General features: G+C 44.8%; 1 protein-coding gene and 1 long non-coding RNA gene across 2 annotated transcripts in view; one reads left to right on the top strand and one right to left on the bottom strand.

The window, feature by feature from the left end:
- Positions 1-4713, bottom strand: part of PDE6C (phosphodiesterase 6C) — a 41496-nt gene extending 36783 nt beyond the window's left edge. Inside the window, exon 1 of the mRNA XM_059662874.1 lies at positions 3202-4713. Within this exon, the coding sequence (XP_059518857.1) occupies positions 3202-3681 (480 nt within the window). The 5' untranslated portion in view covers positions 3682-4713. The remainder of the gene's footprint in view (positions 1-3201) is intronic.
- Positions 811-5866, top strand: LOC132215016 (uncharacterized). Its single transcript, XR_009448392.1, has 3 exons — positions 811-940; positions 2747-2926; positions 5646-5866. It is a non-coding gene; the product is annotated as an uncharacterized LOC132215016 (long non-coding RNA).
- Positions 5867-10561: the final 4695 nt, after the last annotated feature.

Below are 10561 nucleotides of genomic sequence, written 5' to 3'. Positions count from 1 at the left end.
TGTAATACTCTCAACAATAAAGATAAAAAATTTAAAAAATGATCAGGCACTTCATGTCCATTTAATCTGTTTATTTGGTTACCTCCATTTCTCAGGTGCAGAAACAATCCATCACACCATTCCTCATCTCAGACCTGGATGTGCACCCAGGTCTGTCTGATATCAAAGCTGTCACCCTCCAGTGATCAGCAAACTGCGGCTTGGGAGCCACATGCGGCTCTTTGGCCCCTTGAGTGTGGCTCTTCCACAAAATACCGACTTCTGCGCATGGGCCATGAAGTTTCAGTTGCACTGTACGTGCGCGCCCGCATGTGGTATTTTGTGGAAGGGCCACACTCAAGGGGCCAAAGAGCCGCATGTGGCTCGCGAGCCGCAGTTTGCCAACCACTGCCCTACACCATGCGGCTTCCCTGCTACAACCTTTGTGGACCCCCAGTTTTGAGAGCACCACCTGGGGCCGAGGGCCAGTTCTGCCTTTGTCTGGGTGTGAGAAGACCTTCCCTCACCTGTGCACACCCTGCTGGCAGAAAGAAGTTGTGTGTGGTCAGCGGTGTAGTAAAAGATGGCGGCCCCTGAAGGCCTGGGTTATGGTCCCAGGCCCACCACATCCTGCCTCATTGACCTTGTGAAGAGTCTCAGATAGACAAGATGGAAAAATAGATATGCCTTTCCCACAGGGTCTTTGCCAGAATCAAGTGAGATTGAGAATGAGAAAGTCTTTATAACATGCCAAGTGCAAGGAAAAGGTGAAGAATTAATAGAAATTTCATTTAAAACATCAGTTTCTGTCACCTTTCTCTTTGCAGATTTTGCCACAGTGACGGAAAGGTGATGAACTTGCAGAGCATGGACTGCTGGCTGCCAGGGGTCGGGGACTAGGTGAAAAAAATGAAGGATTGCAAGTACAGATTGATAGTTACAGATCAGTCATGGGTGCCAGGTGGGTGCTGGAAACATTGGGGGAATTGCTCTGTAAAGTATATAATTGTCTAACCACTCTGCTGTACACCTGAAACTAATACAGAATAATAGTGAATGTCAACTGTACCTAAAAAATTAAAATTAAAAAAATAATAATTAAAGAACACATTAGAAAGAAACGGCAGAGACATGGGGTTTGGTGAGGGTGAGGCCTCGATTCTCTTCCAGCCCTTTTCATTCGCTGACCAGACCATGAGCTCTGGGAGAGATACAGCTCCCGTGACCCTAACTTCCCGTCTGCCCCAGGAAAGATTGGACTAAGGGCTCCAGGAGCCCTTTCCACCTCCTATCCCACAGTTGACTTGAAATTCACTTCCTCCTCTCACATCGGCACACCCAGAGAGGAATGGTTTTCAACATTGGCCGTATAGTGGAATCATCTGAGGAGCTTTTTAAAAATACTACTGCCTGTATGCCAACCCCTCAGAGTCTATGTAATTGATCTACCGAGAGTCTCAGACACCAGTATTTTTAAACTCCCAATTTGATTTAATGTGCATCGAAAGCTGAAAAGCACCACTCTTGGGGAAAAAAATAAAAATGGAGATGAAATGAGGCCTTTGTCTCCTTCTGAGCTCAGGAGGATGTCTGTCTTCAACACACTCACCTCTGTCTCACCCGTAACAGCCAGAGGTCCTCAGGAAAAGGGGGGACAGAGAGACATGGCACGCCCACCCCACATCACCTGCCCTGTCCACGCAGGGAGCTCACCACGGACAGCAACAGACCAAGGCCAACTGACCTTTTCAGCAGCTCCATTCTACCTTTTTCCCCTCAACAAGGAGAACTGGGCTCATTAGTAAGGTATGACAGCAGAAGTCATCTTATCCATCTCTCCTTAGAAAGAAAAAAAATCTCGCTTGTCACTTTCTTAAGTTTGATGTCCTAGTAACTTGGGAGATGGGCTCAGCTGGAGACTGGCCAAAAGCACATTTCCATGAGAAAAACTCAGGTGTGTGGGGACAGCCTTCTAAATGGTGTCCCCGGAACTTTGCCATGGGACACAGCTCGGTTTAGTCACTCAAAGCAGCTGCAGTAGGCCTCTTGAAGCAGCCTCAGTTCCCTGAAGGGAGGGGTGGGGGAGGACTGGGGACTAATGTGTCCAGCTTGCAGCAACCCTTGCACCTGAGAGCTGTCCTGTGGTTGTTTGCTGAGTGTTGCTAATAATTGACAACTCATGACTTCTGGATGGGTGGGCCCCTCTTCTCCTCCCCGTAATCAGCTTTAGGAGGCAGGAGGGAGATTATCCTCCTGCCTGCAGCTGCCCCCTTCACAGGCCTCCATGCAGAAAGCCTTTCGGAGGTGGCTCCCCGTGGACTCCCTGACAGGATAATCCTCCTCTCCCCTTTCGTTAATAGCAAATCAAAATAATGGGACACGTGTAGAAAAAGTTTCTCCGACTCCAGGCTGTTGCCTATGGCTCTTGCAGAGTGGAGGGATTATGGGTGACTTGCATTTCCTCCTTTTTATTTGTATTTTAGAATCTTCCTAAAAGAAACCAACATTGCGATGGTAAGGAGTAGTTAAATGTTACGTTTTAAAAGGAGATAACCGTTTGTGCAATATTGGTCTCAGGGGGGCCCAAACGTCCCATTTACCAGATTGGAATTCATTCTTGATAGATCTGCATTATGGGGAGCAGGGGGGTGCAGGGGGGGGGGGATGGCCAATGGCTCTTAACCATCACCAACATTCACATTTTTAATGATCTAAACCTGAACTTTCTGATGGTATTATTTTTTCTTTCTGTACATTTGGTCTATAGGTGAAAGAATCCATTTGGGAGCCAATCCACCCCAAAGACATGAGTGTTGTGGGTAAGAGGCATGGGGAGTGGCATCTGACTATTGGCTGAGCTCCCCAGGGGCAGCCTGTGTGGTGCTGTTAGAAGGATGTGCCCAGAGCATGGAGGTGTAAGCGAAGGTGTGAACTGTACCTGGCCCAGGTAAGTTACCTGACAAAATGCCAAATTTACACTATGAAATTATTTATTCTTTATCTGAAATTCAGATTGAACTAGGCCTCTGGAATTTTTTACTTGCTAAATCTGGCAGCCCTGGAGCTGGGTACTCCTCTGCTGCCCCCACGCCCCAGGTTAGAGCCAAACCCATGGCACAAGGATGCCCCCCACCCCCACCCCCACCTCAGCTCTCTTTCCCATTGTCCCTCCAGGACCCTGCCAAGTCCTCATCTCCGCCCCACTGCCCTCAGGCCACCTACCTTTGTTACATCTGGGACGTTAAGGGCTTTCTTTGAGTGAGCAACCCAACCCACTACCCCGATGTCCAATGGAAACACCACTTCTCTGTCAGGGACCACCAGGTTGTCCTCAAACTTGGATGTGGGGGTGACGTCCAGCAGCCTGGAGGCCACCTCGGGCGAGCCGTTGCGGGCCCGGCACAGGAACAGGCTGCAGCGGTCCGCCCGCAGCAGCCGCGCCAGCCTCTGCAGGACCAAGTGCGCCGCAGGTTCGGCGCTGCCCGCTTCCTCCTGCATGGCCTGGAACAGCTCCAAGCACAGGGCTGCCTCCTCCTCTGTGGACAGCCCGGGGGAGGACCCGCCGGCCGGGCCCTGCACCTCGCTGTGCTCGGAGGCTTCTCCCAGCGCCCCTGTCCGCAGCTTCCTGTGGAAGTACTCCTCGGCAAACCCAGGGTGGTCCTCCAGGTAGCTCTCCACAGCCTCTTGGCTGACCTCGCCCATGGCAAGGCTGGCTTTACTGCTGCTGTTCAGGAAGGAAGACCCTCAGAGCACCACCTGGGGCCGAGGGCCAAGAAGGAAATACATCCTGATCAAGGCTCCTGCGTAGGTCCTAAGTGGCACCTCACTGAACCCCAAAGGCTAAGCAGAATGGTTGCTTAGCAGAGCTTTCCAACTGCCTGTAACTCTTGGGGTGTGACAGAAGGTCCTGGCTTAGAGTGGGATTCAGGAAGCACAGGATTACAGAGTTCTTCAGGACACAAATCCCTAAGCATCATTAGCGTGTAAGTCCTCGGAGAATCTTCAGAGCATCTTAGATCAGCCAGGCAAGCGGCACGCTGAAGTGACCATTTCAGAAATACAGCTGCACATGCTGATTCTGCATTTAATGGAATCGTCATACAGCTCGGAAGCATCATCAACATATCCGTGAACATATCCATTAGCATAAATTGACAACTTGAATCATTCTTTCAAGACAGCGATATGAAGTGAGAACAACCTTGGTTGTGTCTGTTTATATAGCAACTTTAATGAACACTGGGGGAGGTGGAAGGGTTTAACATCAACCCAAGATAAAATGGAATATTAATTTTTCCTCTTCCTAAAAATTCTTTGATTATCCAGGTTGCATGGCCTACTTTTTTCTCTAAAACCCTCACCTCTCAGTTGCCCTCACTTGAGAAAGCTGGATCTAGGAAGTGTTTTAAAGGAACTAATCTTGGGCTTATTACTAGAGAGGTGAATGTGGCAAAACATTAGTCTGTGATCCAAGCCTCATCAAGCCCCAACGTAAGTAATCCTTATCAAGAGACATAAGCACAAAAAGCAACCCATGCAGCTGCTAACTGGGTTTTCCTGCTAAGCGTATTAGCTGGATTTTGTTTTCAATAGTAATAGCCAGACCTCATACATTTTTGCTCTAAGGTACAACCTGTTAAATGTACTGGGTAAAATTTGTCTTGTCTGTTGCTAGGATCTTTAATGTCTCAGGGACTTCTGGCCTGGAAAGTACACTTACCACTACTTAGTTTTGTTTAATGTTCAATTTATTAAGCTTTTACATTGATTAAGTACATTTTCCCAAATATTTAAACACTATTATGCAACTCATAAGTCAAACTACCCGTTTCAAGAACCAATTTTCCTTAAATATTTAAATGCTGATTTCAACCTTACTCAAGATCTTTTAAGTATTTCAATAAAGCCACAATCTTTGTATTACATACTCCCTTGAACAGAAATACAGCTTTTACTTGTGAGAAACCGAAGCACAGAGAAATTACTTAACTTGCTCAAGGTCTCACAGCTAGTAAGTGATAGTGACCTGCCCCAAAACTACCAGCTTAAATAGGATTAAATTAAAGAGTGCACCCAAGAGCTGTATAGCACATCATACTAGCTGCTTACAGGGGAATAATCAAAGACCTTCCCGCCAAGGAATTTAAAATCTAGACTGAGATCATAAAATGTCAAACACCAACACAAGAGTTAGATAAAAATCCCAGGAACTCTTTTTAAAAGCCTACAGATATACCAAAGAATGGCTTAACTTCCTTAAACTTTCTGCTTAACAAGATTATGCTTTTCAGTAGTATACTTTATTAATAAACACACATAACATTTAATTCCAAAACTGCTAACATTTTCCACTGTGGTTAACTATTTCTATAGGAAGTAATGCTTATAAAATAGCCAAAATTGTAATAAACTGAGTTATTTTAATCACTGGAAATAAGCAAAGGGAAGGCCAAATATTATGGGCATGCCATTTGTGCATCTTTGCCAGGAAGCTACAGTAAGTGGGTGTAATCGCGAACATATTTGCCTGTCAGTCACACCTGAGAACAGGTCATTGGCCAGAGTAGCATGGCCACTGCCAACGCAGGGAAATTTAAGATATTTAATCTCCCAAACAAAGAGGTCCACTCTTTCGCTCACTTGTGTTCTTGGGACTCTTGTTGCAGGGGCTGTGCCCTCCTGGCCTCCCTGTATTTGCTGTGAGCCATGTGGACCCCACACAATGGACTGATGGACTGCAACTAGCTAATGCTATACTGGATCCAACTCCATCACAGAAGGAAACTTTGGATGCTGACTTTGCTTTTAGCTCTGCTGAATCCCCAGCTACACATTTTCCAGGACTGGATTAAAGGAAATGGGACTTTGGAAACCCAGGGATGTAATTCCACGCAGACAAAAATCACTCATCCTCCCGTGTGAGTCTCAGAAAAGTCTCTCAAGATATTGTAAATACTTCAAATCCCACTAGCAATGGAGAAAGACCATCCACATGGTCTTTATTTCCTGATAACAGCAGGCATGTCAGGCACATCCTGGCAGCTAACTGCAAAGGGCCCTTTCACCTTGCCCTTTTGCACCTAATTGATGGATATGACCAGGCATCTCAGAGGTTATTAATCAAGTAACTAAATCGATTAAATTTAATGACAGCTTTGTTACCACTGAAAAAACCATATTGAAAAAAATTAGTTTGACTTTTTGTACTTGGACATGTTGGCTGAATAATCTTCATTTTTCTCACCAATTATTTTGTCATCTTTTGAATGCAGTCAGAAGATAAATGCTACCCATTTTTTCTGTTTCTATTTTTCCTTATCTGTCAGGATATGGATGTAAATGTCAGTTTGTACAAAAGGGAGCTTGGTTGCAAATGCTTAATTTTTATAATGGTAAGGGCATACATTTATTGCATCAGATCTTCTTTCAATTATGGTAAAACATTTTTCAATATTTCCTAGGAGTTAGTGGCTTGTTTGCTGATGCATTCATTAAGGTAACACTAAATCTGTTACTACAGGTAACCCCAAATTTCAGCAGCTTAACCCAATGAGAATTTATTTCTCATTCACATAAAATTAATCATTGCTGGGGGTCCCAGGCTGATGGAGGCTCTATCAGTGGCCAGGTGAGAAAGGAGAGAGAGCCAGGAAAATTGGATGGGCAGCTTTCATGAGCCCTATCTGCATGCACACAGCACGCAGCACTTTAGTCCACCTTCTATTGACCAAAACTTAGGCCTATGGCCTTACAGAGATGCAGAAAGTGGGTAGGTTCCTTTTGGCCAATCCTTCTTCTCCAAAAGTGTACATCATGGAAGGAGAGTACAAATTTTTTTTGATAGAAGGATGGTTAGCCCCCTCTGCTACAAGGACTAAATCCTGAGAAATTATATTTTAGAAAGAATGACTGCTGACCAGGTTTTTTTAAATAAATGTTTTATTGAAGCTTACCTAAAATGACTAATTTTATTACAACAAATTAAATCAATATCTATTGATTGAACACCTACTATGTGCAAGTCTTTTTATAAAATATATTTTTATTGATTTCAGAGAGGAAGGGAGAGGGAGATAGAAACATCAATGATGAGAATCATTGATCAGCTGCCTCCTGCAGGCCTCCTACTGGGATCGAGCCCCCAACCTGGGCATGTGCCCTTGACAGGAATCAAACCTGTGACCCCTCAGTCCACAGGCCAATGCTCTATCCACTGAGCCAAACCAGATAGGGCTATGTGCAAGTCTTTGGATGAATCCATTGGAATAGCTGGTGGGGGCGGATACCAAGGTGAATGAAACATGGTCTGTCACTCCAGGACAGGAAAGAAAATGAACCTTTGTGGGCCGGAGAAACCAAGATGGCGGCATAGGTTAACGTGGAGATTGCTGCCTCGAACAACCACTTCAAAAAAAACAACTAAAAACGGAACGGACATCATCCAGAACCACAGGAAGGCTGGCTGAGTGGAAATTCTACAACTAGGAGGAAAGAGAATATCATACCCAGACTCAGAGGAGGCGCAGTGCTGAAGTGAAATTCTCAGGTGCAGAGTGCGCGGGCGGAGCGGGCTGGCGGCAGAGGGCGCGGTTGTTGTTTTCAATCGGGAGGGAGTTTCAGACTCTGAGCTCCAGATCCGGGCGAGTCTCTAGGGACCCAGACTCAAACGGGAGAAGCGGGACTGTCTGGCTTCGGTCGGAACTCGAAGGCAGCTTTCTCTCCGAGGTTTGCAGTGGTTGCTGGGACTCTGAGAGGCAGAGCCCCTGGGGAAGGAACTGAGAGCAGCCATAACTGCTCGCTCCGGCCCGCCCTGTAGATCCCCGGGGACCCGCCCTGCCCAAGCCCTGCGCAGAGCCATTTGCCAGATAGCCTCAGGCAAACGCTAGATTAGCACCGCCCTAGAGATTCAGCACAGAAACTCTCCCACTGCAGACACAGCGGACTCTCATAGCCAGTTAGCCTGGAGGTCAAATCACCCCCAGTATTGCCCACATCAATCAAGGCTTAACTACAACAAGACTGTGCACAAAGACCACTAGGGGGTGTACCAAGAAAGCATAAAAAATGCGGAGACAAAGAAACAGGACAAAACTGTCAATGGAGGATATTGAGTACAGAACCACACTTTTAAGGTCTCTTAAGAACTGTCTAGAAGCCGCCAAAAAATGTAGTGAGATCCTCAAGAAAACTAATGAGACCCTTGATGCTATGATAAAGAACCAACTAGAAATTAAGCATACACGGACTGAAATAACGAATATTATACAGACTCCCAACAGCAGACCAGAGGAGCGCAAGAATCAAGGCAAAGATTTGAAATGCGAAGAAGCAAAAAACATCCAACCAGAAAAGCAAAATGAAAAAAGAATCCGAAAATACGAAGATAGTGTAAGGAGCCTCTGGGACAGCTTCAAGCGTACCAACATCCGAATTATAGGGGTGCCAGAAGATGAGAGAGAGCAAGATATTGAAAACCTATTTGAAGAAATAATGACAGAAAACTTCCCCCACCTGGTGAAAGAAATAGACTTACAGGTCCAGGAAGCGCAGAGAACCCCAAACAAAAGGAATCCAAAGAGGACCACACCAAGACACATCATAATTAAAATGCCAAGAGCAAAAGACAAAGAGAGAATCTTAAAAGCAGCAAGAGAAAGAAACTCAGTTACCTACAAGGGAATACCCATACGACTGTCAGCTGATTTCTCAACAGAAACTTTGCAGGCCAGAAGGGAGTGGCAAGAAATATTCAAAGTGATGAATGCCAAGAACCTACAACCAAGATTACTTTATCCAGCAAAGCTATCATTCAGAACTGAAGGTCAGATAAAGAGCTTCACAGATAAGGAAAAGCTAAAAGAGTTCATCACCACCAAACCAGTATTAGATGAAATGCTGAAAGGTATCCTTTAAGAAGAGGAAGAAGAAGAAAAAGGTAAAGATACAAATTATGAACAACAAACATGCATCTATCAACAAGTGAATCTAAGAATCAAGTGAATAAATAATCTGGTGATCATAATAGAATCAGGGACATAGAAAGGGAATGGACTGATTATTCTTGGTGGGGAAAGGGGTGTGGGAGATGCGGGAAGAGACTGGACAAAAATCGTGCACCTATGGGTGAGGACAGTGGGTGGGGAGTGAGGGCGGAGGGTGGGGCGGGAACTGGGAGGAGGGGAGTTATGGGGGGAAAAAGAGGAACAAATGTAATAATCTGAACAATAAAGATTTAATTTAAAAAAAAACAAAAAGAAAATGAACCTTTGTGTATATTATATGCAACATAATTTTACATCTAGAAAAAAAACTATTTTCAAAGAGAATATCTGTTTTATATTCTGATTAAACATTTTCACTGTAGGAAAATTTGGAGCCAAATAAAAAAACAAACAAACAAACCCACCTTTACAGCCCCTAATCCTATCACACAGAGGTAATTGCTGTGAACATTTTTCCCATTGATATTTTATCTATATATGCATATTTGAAATTTTATTTTATGTAGATACATTTCAAAGCACTAAAGTTAAAAACATCAGTTGACCTGTTGACCTGTATTCACGTACCGTGATCATGAAGAAATTCAAGAGAGGATGCCAAAATAAACTGTTTCCTTTGCCAGTGTCTGGGACAACAGATTCATTGATTTAGCATTAAGAGAGAGCTTGAGTAGGAGGAGGAACATTTACACACACTGACCTTTAAGCATCTAACAAATAAATGAAAATGTGTTGCTATAAAAACAACCACTATGAAAATGCATTGAAATCCCCTACATTTATTCAGTATACGGTGCGTGTAAGGACCACCAGAATATGATCTAGGACCATGGTCGGCAAACTGTGGCTCGCGAGCCACATGAGGCTCTTTGGCCCCTTGAGTGTGGCTCTTCCTAAGCCTTAGGAGTACCCTAGTTAAGTTAATAACAATGTACCTACCTATATAGTTTAAATTTAAAAAATTTGGCTCTCAAAAGAAATTTCAATCGTTGTACTGTTGATATTTGGCTCTGTTGACTAATGAGTTTGCCGACCACTGATCTAGGAGAAATGATTGAAAGGGCTGAGGTATTAGGTGAACTTTTCTAGCATAATAGTTGTCCAAAGTGGGGAGCTCTCCGTCACTAGAGGTGACGGAGGAGAACCTGGAAGATCTCTACTCTGGAATGGCAGAAGGGATCCAAGCATTGCACAGGAGATTGAGAGATGCCCTCAAGTCCTTTCCCACCTACAGTGCATATACTACCACCTGTGTGGCCTGCAGGAGTGGCTCTGGAGCAGACGTTATCTGAGCTGGTCTGGATTATACATCCTGTGATAAAACCAGCCTAATCAGAAGATCTTCTGGTTAGCCCGTAGGCCAGAAACAGGGCTTTCCTAGCTCAGGGGCAGTAAGGAGTAAAAGCATCATCATTGGCTCTCCAGAGGCACCAGAGACTCAAATGGGAGCAGGAGTGGAGGGGAAGGTGCAAAGTGGAAGCAGAACAGGCGGGTAGATGTCCAAAGAGTTACAGTGTGGGGGCTGAAAAACCCACAAAGTTTCCCTCCCACCTTCTAAATTCTTCTAGTTGAGCTAATAA

Source organism: Myotis daubentonii, chromosome 13 (genome assembly GCF_963259705.1).
Source record: "Myotis daubentonii chromosome 13, mMyoDau2.1, whole genome shotgun sequence".
NCBI classification, from domain to species: Eukaryota; Metazoa; Chordata; class Mammalia; order Chiroptera; family Vespertilionidae; genus Myotis; species Myotis daubentonii.
Note: the sequence above shows the minus strand (reverse complement) of the source record. Positions and strands in the feature narration are given on the sequence as shown.